The sequence below is a fragment of the Salarias fasciatus genome, unplaced genomic scaffold, assembly GCF_902148845.1.
Source record: "Salarias fasciatus unplaced genomic scaffold, fSalaFa1.1, whole genome shotgun sequence".
NCBI classification, from domain to species: Eukaryota; Metazoa; Chordata; class Actinopteri; order Blenniiformes; family Blenniidae; genus Salarias; species Salarias fasciatus.
This window is the reverse complement of record NW_021941388.1, coordinates 281,675-301,002: the sequence shown is the minus strand read 5'-3', so window position 1 is coordinate 301,002 and position 19,328 is coordinate 281,675. Positions and strand designations below refer to the sequence as shown.

General features: G+C 42.5%; 1 protein-coding gene and 1 pseudogene across 2 annotated transcripts; both read left to right on the top strand.

The window, feature by feature from the left end:
* The first annotated feature begins 632 nt into the window (after nt 1-632).
* LOC115385504 (dnaJ homolog subfamily B member 1-like) lies at nt 633-5,113 on the top strand (annotated as a pseudogene).
* Nucleotides 5,114-13,770: 8,657 nt separating this feature from the next.
* LOC115385494 (CMRF35-like molecule 5) lies at nt 13,771-16,322 on the top strand. Of its 2 annotated transcripts, none has more exons than XM_030087553.1 (6): nt 13,771-13,865; nt 13,949-14,272; nt 14,454-14,573; nt 14,660-14,704; nt 14,776-14,924; nt 15,741-16,322. In XM_030087553.1, exons 1-6 carry the CDS (start codon nt 13,829-13,831, stop codon nt 16,104-16,106), a joined length of 1,041 nt encoding a protein of 346 aa, XP_029943413.1. In that variant the 5' UTR covers nt 13,771-13,828; the 3' UTR covers nt 16,107-16,322. The 2 variants fall into 2 exon arrangements, with proteins under 2 accessions (XP_029943413.1, XP_029943412.1); XM_030087552.1 differs by having other exon boundaries at nt 14,415-14,573.
* The last annotated feature ends 3,006 nt before the right edge of the window (nt 16,323-19,328 follow it).

Here is a 19,328-nt window from a genome sequence, read left to right as displayed (position 1 = left end):
AGGGAGGTACCCTGAAAAAAACCCTATAAGATCCATACTCAGAACTCAAACTATGGCTGTTCTTCCAGTGAGACAACCATGTTCAGCACTGCAACACCATGTAGCTCAATTATTTTATAAAATAGTAGGAAAAAAAAAAACATTTTGATGGTAACCTTGTGAAATTAAATGTGCATGTAAGTTCCTAGTACGGGAGTTTGATTTAGAGGATCCTATTTTGTTTGCTTTTTTAAAAATGCTAATTCATTCATTCATAGTCATATTCATCCAGCTGTAGAGCCATGGTTTTCTCCCACAGTCCAAAAACATGTGAGTCTAATTGGTGACCCTCAATTGCCTCTAGGTATGAATGTAAGTGTGTGTGGTGGTCTTTTTAATAATATTTGCATATCTAATTATTGAGAAAGTCAACAGTATGTAGCTTCATATTACTTATATAATGCACAATTTGGTTTATAAAGGATATAAACTTGTTTTATTGATATAAATATGCTTTTAAACAGGTGGAAATACTTTAGCGGTGGCGTTTATTTCCGTGTTGGGTCCCAGCTCCCCAGCGTTGAAATATTTCCGACAGCTCGCGAAGGCAGCACGTCATGACGTTGAGGTGGGCGTGTCTCGGCTGGACGTCACGCTGGAGAAGGTTCAGGCTGCTTATAGAAAACTCTGGAAGTTTCTACATTGTTTATAAAGAAAACGAACCGGGAGAAGTGTCCTCATTCGGGACGGAGGAGTGCTCGCAGCGGTTGCTCTCCAGATTTCACCGGCTGCCAGTTCCAGTATCTAGTAGGACGGAAAATGGGTAAAGACTACTACGACATTTTGGGAATTAAGAAAGGAGCGTCGGAGGACGACATCAAGAAAGCTTATCGTAAACAGGCGCTGCGCTACCATCCGGACAAAAATAAGTCCCCCGGAGCCGAGGACAAATTCAAAGAGATCGCAGAAGCCTACGATGTATTGAGCGACCCTAAGAAAAAAGACATCTACGATCGTTTTGGGGAAGAGGGTGAGCTTTTAATTCATTGTTTTTAGCGTTTGAGTCCGTGAACACATCAGCTGGGTTTATTCCTGAAAGCACAGAGACCCTGGCGGGACGAAGCGCTGTCCTGTGTGTGTGAGTGTGTGTGTGTGTGAGTGTGTGTGTGTGTCATGGCTGCCCCGTCCTTCAGTTAGAGCTCCTCTGGCCCAGGAGAGGAGAGGATAATGGCAGGAAAAGTCGCATTACAGGTTTAAACTCAGCAGAAAAATGTGTTGGTCTGGATCCAGCAGTGGAGCGAGAGGTGGGAGTGGTTCACTGCCAGGGAGCCATGAGTGTGGAGGAGAGAACTGAGTGGTAGAAAACTCAGCTTACACACTATTACGTTTGATTGCCATCTTTTAGCATTTTAGTATGATCTTATGCAACAAAAATCCTAGTGAAAGTGTGGTTGAGATCATGTGCAGAAGAAGAAGGTGAGACTCTGCATGCTTGGTATGCAGAGGTGAGAAGAGTACAGCTGCATTTACATTGTGAATTGTTGTTCAGCATACACAAGATCAGTACAGTATCTCCCTTTTTAAAGGGCATTTCTCAGAAGGTTGTATTTTGTTATGGACATGTAGATATGAATCAGGAATTTACTTTCTGTTTGATGACCACCACGCCCACACAAACACCTCAGACATGTACTGTGAAACATCTGTGGATCTATTCTCATATTGCACGACTTTTATGTCTTACTTTTAGTTCATTTACACTGTGAGAGGCGCAGTACTCCGGTGTTGTTGTACAATGCACAATGACAACAAAAGCTTTGGGATTTTTCCTCTTTGCTCCGAACATTGCTTCCTCAGTAAGGTGTAAAAATTTCATAGGTAAAGTCGATCACGTAGATGGTGAGATAGATGATGTGAGATATGTGCAGTACGACACCCTGTGTGGATTAAATAATCTCTGTTAGCATGCCACAGATTAAAAAACGTCAGTAGTAAATGTAGATTCTGGGCTTTAAATTTGGATTATATCGGGTCATTTAAAACGCGAATCATTTGATTTAACTGTTGAGTACACTATATATTCCTCTTTGTGAGATTTGAGATTCTAAAATAAGAGCTTTGGGAAATAGATTAATTCTTAAAAATAGCTATAATATAATTTCTCTTTCAAATATTCTAAATTTTCATCTAAAAAAAATCCAATAATAAGATAATAATTAAACCTGAGATCAAAATTTTCAAAACTGCTTCAGTACTTTCTCATAAAAAAGAATGTTTAAGTGGCCTTGTTTTCTCCTCTCTTATCTGGTTAGTTTTACCAGACTTAAAGTAAGTCAACCTACATCTGTGATGATGAAAAAGACTTTTAGTTCAGAGCTACTGAGTATTTCCATTCAGTTGCTTTCTCTTTTCCAATCAGTTCTTTCAAGACTGAGCCACACCTTATCACTGATAAGGTGACATGACTTTCAAAGATGTAAAAAGACATAAAAGTATTTATGGGAACTTGAGGTCAGCGGTATAAGTCCATTTACTCTAAAGGCATAACCCATAATCGGCTGTAAATCATTTTCTAAGAAGCTCATGGTTTGGTGTTGAGCTGAAGTGTGTGAACCTGAAAGGCGCCCTGTCATTGGAGTGGAGATTATTAAACTGCTGATCGGAGGCCTGTACTCCCATCGCATCACATATCGCTCAGTTATCTATTGACAAACCCAGACATTTGCATTTCTTGATAAGAGATACTTCAAAGCTTGTTATCAATTCAGTAATTCAACCCAGGCTTTTCCAGCCCTGATCATTGCACGTTGACATGAAAGGGGAGGAGTTTGCAGCGTCTGACCAATCGCAGACCTGGAGAAACCCTGCAGAGCAGCTTACTTTACCATAGAAGAGCAAACAATTATTCTTTGAAAATATGCGGAATTCAAACATCATGCAGGCCAAAAGCAACAATGTCGCTGCTGCGAAAGCCACAAAAAATGCTGGCAGAAATCCGTTGAGGCGTAACTTTGTGAGATTATCAGTGGACAAAATAAACAGACGGCACTGTGATCACTCTCTTTAGATTCATTACTTCCTCAGCTCCCTTCCCCTTGTTTATACTTTCCATTGAGTCCTTTAAGGCTGTGTTCAACAGTGTGAGCACTTTCTGTGTTGGAATATTAATTCCTCACTGTGATCGCACCTGTAGCTGTGCGTTCCATAAATTCATGTCTCTGCAGGTACAGCGGGTGTGACCATCATTATTTCAGATGCAAAAGGACAGAAAATCCAGGGTTAGTCCCTGATGCTACCTAGATGAGGCCTCGGGTCCAAGTCTCTGTTCCAAGATCAGAAATAATATCAACTCTGACAGGTTCAAGCGAAACGACTGTCTCTGTAAAGACAGGGTTCATTGTATCAAACCGTGTTAGATTGCATGTGTATGCTGAAAGAGGTGATCAGTCAGTGCCATTCGACAGTTGAACTGCAGACGCTGTGAGATTTTGAGGGTGTGTGTCACATTTTTTATGATGGTGTGTGTACACAGTGGGTTTCCTGAACCAGCCGCCGCACTCATTCCAAGGTTTTGTTAAATGCAGTTTAGAAATGTAAGAAAAGAGCTTCAGCTATTGATCACTTTAATTATTGAGCAATATGTTTATCCCAAAAATTGATTTGAAATATTTGTCATTGATGTTAATCAGACAATGCATAATAATGCACATATAAACAGTTTCTGATCTACTGATTGCTACTATTGCTACTAGTCATTATTGCTTTTTAATTTTTTTTTTCACAACATATTTATGAATGTCTACATTTTGGCCATAAACGTTAAGCATGAACACAAACAGGAAATATCCAGGTTTTGTTTGCACTCATTCCGTGGAACTCAGATATTCATGCCTATTCTTTTTTCAGCATTGTTTTTTTCCCCACACACACAAACCTAACAAATAAAAATGGTTCTTTTCGTCTTTTCGGCTCCAGGTCTGAAAGGCGGCGGCCCCATGGGTGGCGGCGGCGGCGGCACTGGCGGCCCTGGTAATTTCAGCTACACCTTCCAAGGCGACCCCCACGCCATCTTTAAGGAGTTCTTCGGCGGACATAACCCCTTCGAACAGTTCTTCGGCGCCAATGGAGGCATGGATGAGAACATGGACACCAGCGACCCCTTTGGCCGTTTTGGGATGGGGCAGGGGGGAATGGGCGGCTTCCCCGCTCCTTCAGCTCGGGCGTGGGAGGCATGGGTGGGATGGGCGGGATGGGAGGCATGGGCGGCATGGGCGGGATGGGCGGCCACACCAGCGTGGTGAAGAAGCAGCAGGACCCCGCCGTGGTGCGCGACCTCCCCGTGTCTCTGGAGGAAGTTCTGACGGGCTGCACGAAGAAAATGAAGATCTCCCGTAAGAGGCTGAATCCCGACCGGCGGTCGGTGAGGACTGAGGAGAAAATCCTGGAGGTGCACGTAAAGAAGGGCTGGAAGGAGGGCACCAAGATCACGTTCGCGAAAGAGGGCGACGAGAGCCCGACGAACATTCCGGCCGACGTGGTGTTTGTGCTGAAGGACAAGCCGCATCCCACGTTCAAGCGCGACGGCTCCGACATCGTCTACACCGCCAAGATCTCGCTCAGAGACGTAAGTTAGCATCAGAAACGTTTGAATACTACAGAACCTTCAAAGTGAGGCCAGTGAAGCTCATTTTTCTTTGTCTCCTCAGGCTCTGTGTGGCAGCACGGTCAACGCCCCCACGCTGGACGGCCGGTCGGTCACCGTCTCGTCCACAGATATCGTTCAGCCGGGCATGAAGCGGCGCGTCAGCGGGGAGGGGCTGCCCTACCCCAAACGGCCCGAGCGCCGAGGCGACCTAATAGTGGAGTATGAGGTCAAGTTCCCGGAACGGCTCAGCCAGAGCGCCCGGGACACCATCGGCCAGGTCCTCCCTCGGTCCTAAACCAGACGGACAGCCGGACTCGCACTCAGACGCCAGGAATCTGTTTGGTCCGGGTCAGATGGAGGTCAAACCTCCCCCAGACAATAAAGGACGGACTCGCGAGGCAGACCATCCGGCGTGCGCCGCAGTCGTTTATAGCGTGGGTTTTCAGAGTGAGGGGCGGGCCGGAGTGCTTCAGGGAGGTCACCCCAGGAAAGGCCTGGGGGTCGGGGGTCAGGGTGGGGGAGGGGGGGTTGTTGGGTATCATTTTCTAGTAATTCCCTTTCATTTTTGTAAAAACAATTTTGATTAAATGAAAGTATTAGGTAAAAATTTTTACCACTTTTTCAATTTTTTTTTCCCTTTAATTCTCAGTGTGATGGAGATTAAAAAAAACTAGACAATTCCCACGGAAATTGTGGCTTTGTGCCTGCAAAATAAAGAACAAAAGTTGAGTTAATTTCCTCATGGATCCGCTCACATATTACACTAATAACAGATCATCTGGCATGAACTGAAGGCACGCGCTGTGGTTGAAGCGTTCTGAATCGGGTGCAGGTTTGAAAACCACTGATCCTGGGTGTGAACTTCACTCCAGGGGGGGAAGGATCACTGTCAACATGTGCAGTATTTCTAGACTGTAAATACTTGAACAGTTTTGTGTGGTGTTTGGTGTAGGAACGAGAATATATTTTGTTTAAAAAGCTGTTTTACATTGTTAAAAATAAGCGCACTATTTTATGGAAACTGTTCTGTTCGTAATAAAAGCTTCCAGCACGAATGAAGTTGTATTTTTTATTTTTTGTTATTTTTTGTTTGGTTTTTGGGATTGCAGCAGGAAATGTTGGCGTGACACGTCTGTCCAAACAGCCCACACAGCGAGGAATCGCAAAACGTCAAGAATGTTTCCACAAAGGGGAATAAAGTTGTGTAAATGGAACATGAAGCCGGTCTGTCTCTTGTTATCTGGTCTGGGATCTGATCCCAACTAAGTGCATTTCACACACGCTCAATCATGAGACGGCTTCCCTCTAGAAGAGTCAAAGGGCTTTTAGTCGGGATTTAAAAGAACAAACCACGACGTTCTCCTAGTCTTTGATATAGAAGCAATCTCTCGGCTATACTTGTAACGTTAGATCCCAGCGCTGCATTTTGACACCGCTGATCAGAGTTTATTACAGCGACTGGAACAAGTCATCCGGATTACACTGATTCCACTTTGTTCCTGCCAGTTACATATTAGGACGTATTAATCCTGGAGTTTATCCTGTATGATATAGATGCGCACGTTTTTATTTTCCACCTGCTGAACGAGAAATGGACCAGACTGTGCTCCACACACAGTGTTCACTCTGAAGGACAAACAACAGAATGAGCCGAGACTTTACCCCGTTTAACTAAAATATAGGAGAAGTCATTTTGTTTGCTCTTCAGCACTTCAGAAACAAACCTTTGAACCATATATTTATGATTTACGGTGTTTTCTCTTCCATAACCTCCATGAGGAATATCTGATGTACATGTATGTATTTTTACATTTATCATTCATTTATTATGCATTTCTTTCTTACATAATGGAATTTCTACATTGGCTGTCTTCACAATGCACAATGAAATCAAAACAACTCCTGACAGCCACGTTAACAGATGGTCAAAACCTCAAACTTGACGTTGGTAAAGTTTGGTTTCAGTTATTCACCTACAAGATATTTGAGACGTGATCCCCAGCATCATGTCAGTGTCATGTAAAACCATTAAACTTAATGATTTCTCGTTTTGTTTAGGTTGCTCAAATTAAGTGTCTTAACCAATTTACCCTTCTGAAGCAACCACCTCATTGTTTGCCAAAATAGAACCTCATCATTTGATGATCGAAGTTGAGCTCGTGATTCAAATCAATTCAGTCCAATCTTATTTCATTTACACAGCACCGCATGCAATAGTCACTTCAGCTTTCAGCGGTGGAAAGAAAAACCTTCCAGAAACCTGCAGAACCAGACAGATAATGGAAAAAATGTGACCTAAGTCCAAACTAACAAAATGAAAAAAAAAACAAACCAAAAATGCACAAGTGTCAGCTTTGTTTGAGAAACACCTCACCTGTGTTTGTTTTCTGAGAGGAAAATAACTTTCAAACTTCCCCTGAACATGTGGGTGTCATCAGTTGACGAACGAAACTCTCCAGCATCACAATCATTCTCTAAAACAAGAAAACGAAACCCATCGTGACATTGAGTATTGTGAAAATAATGAACTGTGCAGAGGCTGGTTTTTTTTTGTTTCTTTCTTTTTGTGTCACCAATAGTTAATATTAAAAGGATATTTCAAAGATCTAGCCCTTGTCTGGATCTGTCAGCGCCTCAGGAAAAGCCACTGAATGCTGTTTTTGGATCATTTCCCAGCCTTTCTCCTATTTCCTCTCTCCTAATAAGTCATCACATGATTTTCCTCGCCCTTCCCATCGCATTAACTTCAACCTACACTGAGCCTGTGAGTGACAATAAACCATCTCTCCATCTGCTGTAACTCTTCCGCAAATACCACACAGGAAAAATGGAGTTGATTTAATGAAGGAATCCTCCTATAATCAGTTACTCAATAAATGAGTTTGAAGTAAGTGTAAGCGCTCAGTTATTTCCTCACTGTGGGATCGTCTTAGGATAACAGCACCATCTTTTGCCTGCTAAGATTAAATACATGACTTGTGCCGGTCTTTATGCCCTCGGGGGTATTGGTCCAAACTAAACCAGATTTACTGTCCCACATATGGTCTGAGTGGCTATTTTGCTGCCTGAAACTCAGTTTGCCCCCTGATCCCCGTGACACAGTCAGCAGACGGAATGCGTGTCGATGCCGATGATGCCCTCCGGCTCCACGTTCCGAGGCCGTGCTGCTCAAGAGCCCGGGCAGACAGAATCGCCTGACGTAAACACCGAGCAGCTCAACATCCCATCGCAGTCATGAGCCGCCGCTTTCAGAAGAGACCCAGGGAGGGCGGAGAGGGATGGAGGACTTCACTGAGCTGTAAATTCCCTGAAAGATCCGGTTAGAGGAGCGCCACGAGACACAATCACGACTATTTAGGAATGACAGGAGTTGAAGACGAACAGGCCGCTGCAGTTGCTTTTCTTTTTTCTAAAACACAATCTCATTTCATGACAGCAGGTCAGGTGACTGATTTGAAGCAGACTGCTGCGTATTTCTGATTCTGCTGCACTGCTGTCTGGCTCGCTCCCTCGTTTGGATGACAGGATGAAGTTTCTTCTCCTGGTTGTGTTTTGCTGCGTCGTCGGTGAGTTCTGGCTTGTTTCATTCGGAACGTTGGTTCCACGAAGGTGCAGCTTAGGGTTACAGTCGAAATTCTGAAAGATACATTAGTGAATGTAAGTGTGTGAATGTTTTACTGCTCTGCTGATAAATATCTTGTCTCTTTCTCATATAAAGTCTGAAAAGTCTTGAATCATCTCTCTGCTTTTCTCTGTGCATCAAAAATGCAAGAAATGTTTTTAGAAAAGTAGAATCTGGATGGTCTTGGTAAAGATAAGGTTGAAATTCTTTATGGTATGAAATAAGTGCCAAGTATAAGTAAATAAAAGGCAAAAATTCAGTTGTATTATAAATCTATAAACTCTATTTAAACTTAAACTCTTAAGGACTAAATAAAAATAGGTAAAAGTCTTAAAGATTGTTGTTCCAATGTTATTGCTGATGTTTTGCAAGCTTGTTGTAAAGTTAATGACGCGGAAAAAGTAAATTTTTTTATGGTTTGACATTTATATGTTTATTTTAGTGGTGTTATCAGATGATTATCTTCTCAACCATAAAGTAAAGTTTCCATTTTATCGCCTCTTTTTAATGCAAAGACAGTTTATATCACACAGTCTCTTTTGTTTGAAGTGTGCTTCGGCTCGTGTTCGCCACGTCGCTGCGTAATTCAGTAAAATCTAATCATATCCAGTGATTTGTTGACGTGTTTTCCTGCAATTAAATATTAAAGAATTAATGTTGCATTTCTTGGAATGACAATTACATTATTCCCAGAACAAAGGAAGCTTCTTTACGAATGTAGGACAACTGCAGTGTTAATGAACCAGCAGAACAGCTGTGACTGCGCGGGTTGTGTGTTTCTCACTGCAGCTGTGTGTGTGGAGGCCTCATCGCGGCTGGAGGTGAAGGGTCACGCCGGAGGAGAGGTCTCCATTCACTGCTCAGGAAACTGGACGGCGAGCGGCGGCTCCGAGCGCAGCAGTGTGTATTTCTGCAGAGGCGTCTGCTCGGGGGAGAACGTCCTCATCCGGAGCGAGGGGAGACCGTCGGGTGTCACACAGCGAGGGAGGTACAGCGCAGACATCGACAGGCGAGCGGGGGTCTTCACCGTGACCATAAAGAACCTGCGGAGCGCAGACGCCGGGCTGTACCACTGCGGAGCGGGGACCGCATTCAATGTGACGCACCAGTTTGAAATCAGTCTCACAGTGCTGGACGGTAAGTTTAATGACAACTGGAGGACGGTCTCTCTGACCAGGTCACCGAATGGCAGTTAAATGTTTACGGCCTCCAGGAGTGTGTATTCAATGGAGCATTTTATCTGCTCTGTCTTTCCTCCGCCGGCTAAAAGGAGCCTCACAACGTTGATTGATGTGAAGAGAAGAAACCACAAAATGAAGCCACTGTTTGGCCGGCAGCCGTTTGCACGCAGTTGTTTCTCAGATACTTGCTTTGCAGCTGATGCATGCAACCTGTGTGTGGTGCACATCTTGTGACACTCCTCCGCTTTCCTTAAACACAGAGTCTGCATTATGTGAGCGAATGTAAATATACGTACATGCAGATCAACACATTTCTCACCACTCGCTCTCCTCAAAGCTCCCACTGTTCCTCACGGACCTCCTCCCATCAGCAATAATACCCCTCAGTCCGGGGCAGACGCTGGACCCCGGGGCAACTTTCTGTTCAGCTCCGAACCGTCAGAAGCGACACTCACACTCGCCCCGTCAGAGGAGAAGACGAACCAGCGTGGAGTGACCAAACTCACAGGTACTTCCAGGCTGCTTTGGATTTTGGGGAGACAGACGTGAAACAGACTCAGTATTCACTCAGGCACAAGCAGAGGTGGTTGTTCGCTTAATAAGGAAGATTAAAAGTTAAACACTGAAGATGTTTGACTTCCAGCCTATATGGTGATGCTTGTGCAGTTGTTTGTCAGTTACATTCACATTCATCACCCAGACGGCAGGTTGTGTGTGCTGTATGTGCGCTGTGTGAACGTCGGGCTGAATTCTGGGGATTTCTCTGCCGTTCGCAGGCACCACAGTGGTCATCATCGTCTCGGGGAGCTTAGCGTTTCTGGTTTGTGCCATTATCCCCTTTATCTTCTATGGACACTGGCGGAGCAGTCCAGGTAGGTGAGAGGAAAACACACACTTTCATTTGCGCCACATGTTTGATGACATACACACACAAACACATGATGTATGAAGAGAAGAGAGAGAGAAGCAGGAAGATGCAGCAGGCGACATATATGTTTAAGGAGAGGAGCCAGCGCAGTGTATTTACGTCATTTTGCCGTCTTCCAGGCAGTAATATACATTACTTTAACTTCATTGTGATCTGATAACATGAATCTTCCTAAACACAATTTGAAGAGCATAATGTAAGAGCAATATAATGGATATAAATGGATCTTCTGGTTTGCTGCAGATGATCAGAACAGACTTGATGGAGACAAAGACGAGGTGAGTGACTGTCATTTCAAAAGTGATTGTGATATTTCCTTCTTTCACGATTGTTTTTAGCTCAAAAAGAAACTGATTAAAGTCTGAATTTCTCCACAGGGTGAATACAGTGAGCGGAATGCAGAGGTTGCATCAGCTCAGGCTGCAGTGCAGCTGCAGGCTTTTGAGCCGAAGGTGGAGCCTGAGAGCAGCGTTCAGGACTCCTCACAGTACGCCGCCATCTACCAGGCGCTGGACCCCAAAACCCTGGACTGACCAGGACTCAGTCTGATCCGAAACTCGCCCTCCTCTCTGTGTTTGGAACTGAATAAAAGTCAATGTGTGGACTGTACTTGTGTTTGCATTATTCAGTTTGAATCCGTTCGATTACAGCAGAGCTGTCTCACTGCATTTATTGCTCCTGTAAAATATAAAGAAAAGACACATTTCCTCATGAGCCACCGTTTGCTAGACCAGGAAACAAAGACTCTCTTTGACCGGGATGAAACCAATAGTCATTGGTGTGAAACGTGTTTAGTTCAGGAGTCACATAAAAATCCATCTGATATCGATCAGGCCAGCCCAGTAAAACGAAAACATGATACACTGACAATATCAACAGATAAATTGCAACAACAACAACAACAACAACAACAACCATAAAAAACAAGCACTTCTACAACTGTTATTGACAAGTTAAAACCATTTTTACTCTTTATCGTCATCCAGCAGACCAGACTGGATGATTTTTGAACCTCCACCAAACCATAAGTTTGACATTACTGCTCGAGGCAGCTGTGGTGAAACACTCCATAAATAACAGCAGGGATGGGGCGCTTTAGTCTTATAAACACACGACAACGTAAACAGCTGTGATGAATGAACTCCTGAAACAGCTGCACCTTGACCTGAGAGTCAGCAGCAGTGATGCAGTGAAACCTGCAGAGGGGGATACACGTACATCGTAATTCATCATGCTTGGCTATTTTCTCACCAGCACTTTCAAAGCTGTATTACTGCTCTGTGCATGGACGTTTTAAAATCATCTACTAAGTGACATCAGTTAGGGCCTGAAGTGTTTTATAAAACCTTTTAAAGTATTAATTATCAGCTAGTTTGCTATTGCAGTGAAATGGAAATATACTGGGGTTTTCAGATTAATTGAGGCTACAGCGTTTGGTTTCACGTCTCTCTTTCAGCAGCTCCCTTCAGGGCTCATCTACTCACATCTCACACTGTCCCGTCTTCTCTCCCGTTACTCCGATTATCTCCACGACATCCACGAGTCTCCTCTGAGATCTTCCTCCTCTCCTTCCTGTCAGCCCAGAAACCCTCTGTTCAACACAGGCCCTTCTGATGTCCCTCTGCATGTGAGAAAGCCTGAGCTGACTGATCCTCTTCACTTCCTGGTGCCTCCCAGTGAAAACCTCAGCATCGTCTCCCCTGCATTCCCCAGTTCAGCCTCTCTCTTTAAATATGTCACAATCTCCAAACCATAAACACTAAATCAGCGTTTCCACCAACTCCATCTGACACGTCCTTCATCACCTTTTACTTGAGCTCATTCATCACCCAGTGCAGTGCAGACCTCCTCCCCTCCTGGTCCTTTCCCACCTGCTCCCTGCTCTCTCCACTGATAGCGTCGTCGTCTGCAAAGCATCAGTCACACTTTCATGTTTCTGCAAGTCTTCCTCTGAATCACGTCCTTTCTGAAGAAGACGTGAGGGGAGCACAGTTAAAGTTTACTGTTGATCTCTGTTCTCACCTAGCCTGCAGTGTGTTTCAGTATCGTCTCTGCTCAGCAAGAAAAGGTAAAAAAGAAAAAAAAGTCAAACCCTTTGTGAAAGTCACAGTGAGTCATTCTAGCCTGCTAGACGTGTCCATGTCTGGTGCCTGAGTGTTAACTGGCAGCAAAGTTCATACAATGGAAACAGCTGAGACGGCGGGGTTGCTGTTTTTGACAGAACACACACACACAAAAAAATAAAAAATAAAAAAATACAAGGAAATGAATTGAAATTAGTTGTTATTTGAGACATATCTGGAAATCAAACTTACAGCATTTTTCATGAGTGTTGAATGTAAAAATTGAGATTTGTAGACAATTTACAGATCAGGACCAACGTTTTTCATGTATTCCCTCTGAAAATGTAAATCACAGAAATCAATTGGAACAATGATTAAAGTTCAGATGCATGAAAATTTATATTAAAAAATAAAAAAACAGACATTTTTGTCTTCTGTTTCCAAAAGCCGGGGAACTTACAGACTTTATCTCAGTACAGATACTAAAAACAGATCTTGTTAAAACTGAAAGTACAACTACAACTTGTTCGCTTGATAAACAAACAAACAAAAAAAAGCTGTTTCTTAAATGTATACAAGTGCAAATGTGAAAATGGTTGTGGATTTTTGTTTGGACATGACGCCTCTTTTCAGACAAAATTAATTTTTTTTGTTGTGTTTAAGGGGCTCACACACACACACGCGCTCGCACGCACGCACGCACGCACGCACACACACACACACACGCACAACACACACACAGTTACCAATGACGCAGTTCGTAATTCAATATTTGTCAGGTCTGAGTTCTAAACTAGATTATTCAGAGAAAGGCAGCTCTTTATATAACTAATGACGTGTGTTGGAAAACCTTCCACGGTTTGGATAAAAGAGTTGTCACTTCATCGCTGTCAGGGTCAATCATTCCACTTCTGTCGCTTCAGTGTGGATAAACGTCACCATCAGCAATGTGGGACTCTGAATCTCCTGATAGAGGTCAGAATGAACCAGTTTGAAGACTGTAAGGAGGAGGAAAATTGTGAATAACAGTATGAAAGCGTAAGAAAAACTCTTTAGTTAAGTGTTAATACCATACAATCTACTTCACAGTAACACTGTCCGAACCCTGCAGCTTGCCTCCCGTAGATCAAACATCTGCTGTAAATGTGCTGCAGTCATTCTTGTAAGACAAGACAAGACCAAAGAAGATAAGACATCTACAAAGAACTGCAAACTGGCCCTCTCTCTCTCTGGTGTGCGTTACGTTGTACGCCCTCATTCAGAGAAACCCACAGGAAGAGAGTTGTCAGCTTGTCTGGATCGGTGTGTGTGTAAGCCTCTGCTGTAGTAAATCTTCTCAGTTTTATTTACCACGCAGACTGAGACCACCCAGAACAGGAAACCCCGCAACGCCGACACTTAGCAGACAGAATGGTTCCCTTATCTTTATTTTACTGTCTTTTTTATGGTAAGTCTCCTTATTTTCTGACTCAAACACTCATTTAAAACAAGAGCGCCTTCTATCTGTTCACACTGATGCCTGTTTTCCAGCCGTCTTGACAGAAGGAACCACAATCAGAGTAGAGGGAGTGGAAGGCGGGAGCGTCTCATTCCAGTGCTCACACAGACTTGCATGGGGCTACAACAAGTACTTCTGCGTGGATCCATGTGAAAGCAGCAGCAGCGTGCTGGTGACTGTGGCGCCCGGGAAACAAGCGGCGTCCGGGCGAATAGCTCTGATGGACTCGGGGAACGGGGTCTTCACGGTGACCTTCAGTCAGCTCCGGCTGTCGGACTCACATAAGTATTTCTGCGGAGTGGAACGGACTGCAGCCATCGATACTTACGTTACTGTATATCTGACTGTCAGAGAAGGTAAGCGCATCCTCCCTGCATGCTCACAGTTTGAAACACGTTCATCAGACAAAACAGGAAAGGAAAATACCTGAACTTGTGGCCGCAAGTATTTCATGATGGTTTTCACCTGTTATGTTCTCACTGATTATCTTCTTTTTAGCTGAATTAAAAGCAACTGAAGTAGCGCTCTCCCCTCCAGACCCTCACACACACCAGCCATCAACTCCCACACCTAAGGTTTCCTCTACGTGGGCCGTCAGCAGCTCAGCACAGTTTACAAGTGGACTGAAGCCCGCTGTGTCTTCAAACCTCTCAGCAGGTGTTAAAATATGGTTTGAGCTCAGTTGTAAGCCTTGTGCGTGATGAGTGCTTTAAAGGAAGCTGAAATCTGATTGTGCCTTGCAGCCCCAAACTTCACACCCACAGGAGAGCAGACCAGCAGAAGCACAGGTGAGACTTTGTTTTTCTGTGAACTTCGTTGAAACAACATGAAATGAGAGTTTTTCTTTTGTTTTTGTCAGAAATCATTCTGTATGCCTCTATCGGGGGAGCTGTGACCGTCGCCGCCTTGATTCTGGTGATATGCATCAGGAAGTGCACACAACTATCAAAGCCTCGAGCACCGGTTTGCTGCACCAGCAGGCATGAGAACGATGCACATGAAAGAGAGGTATGTGGTGAAGACTGGAGAGCAGCCTGTCAGGACGTCTTTTCACAGCACAACTCGTCTCCATCAGATACTCGATTTAACAAGGTTCTTATCCTGGTTTTTTTTTTTTTTAATGCAGTGTTTTTTTCCCCCCAGTGCTCCAGTTCCCTTTAATTGATAATTATTGGTTTAAAGTCACAAATGTAAACGTAGATAAATGGAAATAATGTGAAATAAAAGGTTGGCGTGTTAAGAGAGTATGGTTTGTGATGACAGGAATTGGTGAATTTTCTGTTTTTACTGAAGACACATCTGAGGCAGATCAGCGCTGAAATAACACAATCTCTCTGGATATGCATGTAAAGTGCATTAAATTAAGGGTTTGGAATAAATATATACATTTATAATAACTCTCGTTTGAGTTTTTAGGCAAAAACCTTGAAAATTAAGCAATTAAGAATATGTCAATAAACAAATTAGTTATGAGCAGCTTTTTGGTTCGATATAGTCTTTCCTGTATATAGAAGAAGCTCTGATCTGGAGATGGCGACGTTGTCTTAATGGGCAGTGACTCTGGCTCAGCTGGTAGAAACAGAGCTTTGGGAATGCTGCTGCCGCCCTGACATAAAAGAAAAAAAAATGTATTTAATATTTACTCATGGACAAAGAAACAAGAAGACAGCAAGTGAGGCATTTTCAGATTCTGGTGGGTCTGGTCTCCTGTTGGAGTGGATGTGCGTCTGCAGATCTCTATTCACACCCTGCCTCCTCACTGTTCTTCCATCCAACCACTGCATTGTAGAGCCATCATGTCTTCTCTTTGCCATCTTTCCGCAGGTCGACTATGAGTACGACGACATCGATGATATAAAACTTTATGTTCGAAATGTCTCTCAAAGTACTGCCGGTGCTCAGCGAACGCCGAGGGATTCACCTGCATCGTCCTCCGGAGCGGCTGGACGCCCCGCTTCGCATCACATCTATGAAAATCACTCTTTATATAAAACTCCCCCCAGATCAGCGTGTTCCCCGGCCACTGCGGCGACGTCTCTGTCAGCTACCAAAACAAAGAGAGCAGGAAAACCCTCACATCAACCCAGACGACTCAACGACGCACAGAGGCGTAAAACCAGCGCGTTGTACAATGAATCTGATGAAGCCAGTCACATTTCACTGTGGTTTGGTTTAGAGATATCTGTCTGAAATTACTTTATATGTAAACCTGCGTGACAGTGATTACTGCATTTCTTAAGAGAACAGAATGTATCTATTATATCTTGATGCTGGATCTTGCACACTATCCTGTGTTGTTATTGTGTCATGCATTTTTATGTCACTTTTTTTTAATTAAATATGCACATTTAATACAGCTGTGTCCTCTCACACAAGGTGTAATGTTATCATGTCAAAGGCAAGTTTTGAGGTACTGAAACAAATGTGTGAAGTGATGCACATGGTCTTATTAATGTCTTATTAACATATTATAAAGTGAGAGCAGAAAATAAGTGTCTGCAAACTGCATAACAGACAAGGAGAAAGAAATATGAAGGACGTCATACTTCATTTCTCTCCGATTTATTTCAACAGAAAATACACAAGTTTTGATGATAATAATAAATAATAATGATAAAATGATTGGAATCTGCCAAAAGACTAATTTGTAGGACAACTAAGCACACAGATACTATCTATCTATCTATCCATCTATCTATCTATCTATCGTAAAACATTTAAAATACGTAAAATGTGCTGTTCCAACCTTGACGATCAATCAGGTGAAGAGACAGAGGATGATTATTCAGAGGAGCAGGGCACTGATCACAAATTAAATATTAGTGTGTACTTTAAAAAATTAGACAGCTTGTTGCATAATTTATTTATGTTGATCAAGCAAGATTGTTTTTTTTTAATTTTATTGTTTACATGTAAAAAAACTGTGTTTTGTATTTTTAACAAATATTTCTGACTGCAATACTAGATTTATTTCTGCAAAGATACTATTTTATTGTTGATTTCACAGACTCAGTTGAGTTTATTTACGTCTCCTCAGATTTATTTTGGTCAGTGTGTCAGCAGCAGCGCCTCGCTCAATATTAAGCATAACAGTTTAATGATGCTTTATTTGACTATTGTCAATATACCATAATTTGTTTGAGAGAAATAGAGAGAAGATCAGAGAAGTAACAAAATTTGGAAACTTGTAGAGAAAGAGGTATTGATCCTGGTTACAGTCATCATAAGCTGTGCGATGTGTTCTGCTCTGTTATGCTTTGTGAAATACGGTTTCTGCCATTCCTACCGTTATTTAAATATTCACACATTTAGTCGATTTCCAAACGTTTCCAGCTTCATTCTTCACTCAGCAGCGTGCACTGTTGACCAGAAGATACAGAGAACTAAAACTGCAGTGAGACTCAAGCGAAAAGGTCAAACCAGAGTCAGCAGTGGTTTTTTAATGATCGCAGCAACTGAGCGAGTTCATGCTCTGAGTTTTAGAGAACTGCATTGTGGGAGGATTAGAAGAACAAAAAGGGGTGGAATTATTCTAGTCTCCTTCAAATGTTTGTGTTTTCGGTAACACTTTACTTGAAGCCCCTCTTTATAACACATTATAAGTAGTTATAAACACTAATACATGATCACAATGCTTTATAACTCACTATACAGCAGTATACAGCATAGGATTAAGGTTAGGGTTAGGGTTAGGGTTAGGGTTAGGGTTAGGGTTAGGTCCTGGCATTGTGATCATCTATGAATGTTTATAACTATAGCTACACATGTTATAATGGCATTATAATACTTTATGAATGTATTTATAATGTGTTATGCAGGGGGGCTTCAAGTAAAGTGTTACCGTGTTTTCCTGTTGTCACTAATCTTTGATTTCAGAAGCAGGAACATTTTGATTGATTTATTTATTGAGGGAATTGCTGTAAATTTAGTATTTTGCTGGAATTTTACACCCAGAAGGAAAAAATATGCTCATTGTCAGTTAAAATCAATGTCTTAAATGGAAAAAAAAATGAAATATTCACATAAGAGCACAAATCAAATTGTGAAAACAACAGATTAAAATAGCAAAAAAAACAATCGATAAACTGCAAACTAAATGACTACTTTGAATTATTGTGCTATTGAGATTTGAGAATGACACAATAAGGTAATATCTTGATGCATCTTTCTCAGTTTACCACCACTGACTGAGACATTTCTTGTTGTGCGCAGTCTCTCACTTTTAAATCCAGCATTTCCTGTCAGATGGCCTCCATCTTCAGCACTGAAAAACCTCCAAACAGTTGTTCTGTGAATTGTTTTCTGATTTTAATATGATCAATCTTGGCTTTAGAAAAAGTCTATCTCAAAATGCAGTTAGCTTTTAGAACGGTTCCCTGAAACCTGAACATATAGTGACAAGATTTTTTTTTTTTTTTCATTCATGAGCTTCAGCTTCAATTGTAGGACATTGTTTCAGTTCACTTCCCTTTTTTTTCTTCTTTTATATATTAATCAATCTATCCATAAACCTGCATAAATCCTTGTGGATTCCCATCTTTTCATCCCGATGCAGCAGCTTCTCCGTTCTGCTGCTTTTGTTTGTCGGGCCTTTGATGATAAAGCCTTACATGCTTTCTGTGGTTCCCCTCTTAAAGGTCATAGATAAAGTTGGCTCTCTTCTGAAAGACCACATAATACGATGGGCCAAGTTATGAATTAAAAACAGATTTACTCGACATGATTATTCCACTTGGTGGAGGCAGAATGTCCCGTGATTTTGATGAACTGCTGTTGCTGTTCGGTGCAGTCACGTCCGGTCAAGCTGTGAGGCCTGTGGGCACTACTGTTTTTATTTTCTAAAGGTCTGATGTAAAGGCTTTTCCGTAGCTTCCCTGTTGATTTGTAGCGGAACATAAATCCACATAAACAAAGAAAAGATGAATGATTAGTTCCTTGAAATCTGTGTTCTGTTTTGGCTCCGTTGTAATCTGCTGAAAACATTCAGCTGCTCTCTGGGAGAAAAATCTTCTGCTGGCTTGTTAATGAAAAGTGAAATAGATTCCTGAAGCAGCAGGAAACCATCCTAATCAAAACAATTAACTGGTGTGAAAAACACCTCATCTTCAGTCTGGTGATGATGCTCAGTGTGACTTTCACATATCAAACTAATGGTGTAAGCCACTGCTCGCATGAAAATGTTGATTTGTGTATCTTTATCAGTCAGTAAATCATGTCTGCTTTATAGTAGTGATCTTCTACCCTGCACCCGTTTGATTCTTTCTGCAGTGTGGATCAAGAAGAGCCGGCTGCAATCAGCAGGTGTCACTAAATCTTCCAGGTTTCACCTTCCCGATCGAAAAAGAAAGGTGACATTCTGAGTCACAAAAGCCGCAGCAGCAGGCCGCTGCCTACAAACAGCTTCGTGCACGA

What these genes read in the sequence shown, in the direction of transcription:
- LOC115385494 (XM_030087552.1), top strand. Translation starts at nt 13,829, where the DNA reads ATGGTTCCCTTATCTTTATTTTACTGTCTTTTTTATG. An exon ending in ATTTTACTGTCTTTTTTATG is followed by an intron (nt 13,866 to 13,948) that starts GTAAGTCTCCTT and finishes CCTGTTTTCCAG; the next exon opens with CCGTCTTGACAGAAGGAACC. An exon ending in GTCTTCAAACCTCTCAGCAG is followed by an intron (nt 14,574 to 14,659) that starts GTGTTAAAATAT and finishes TGTGCCTTGCAG; the next exon opens with CCCCAAACTTCACACCCACA.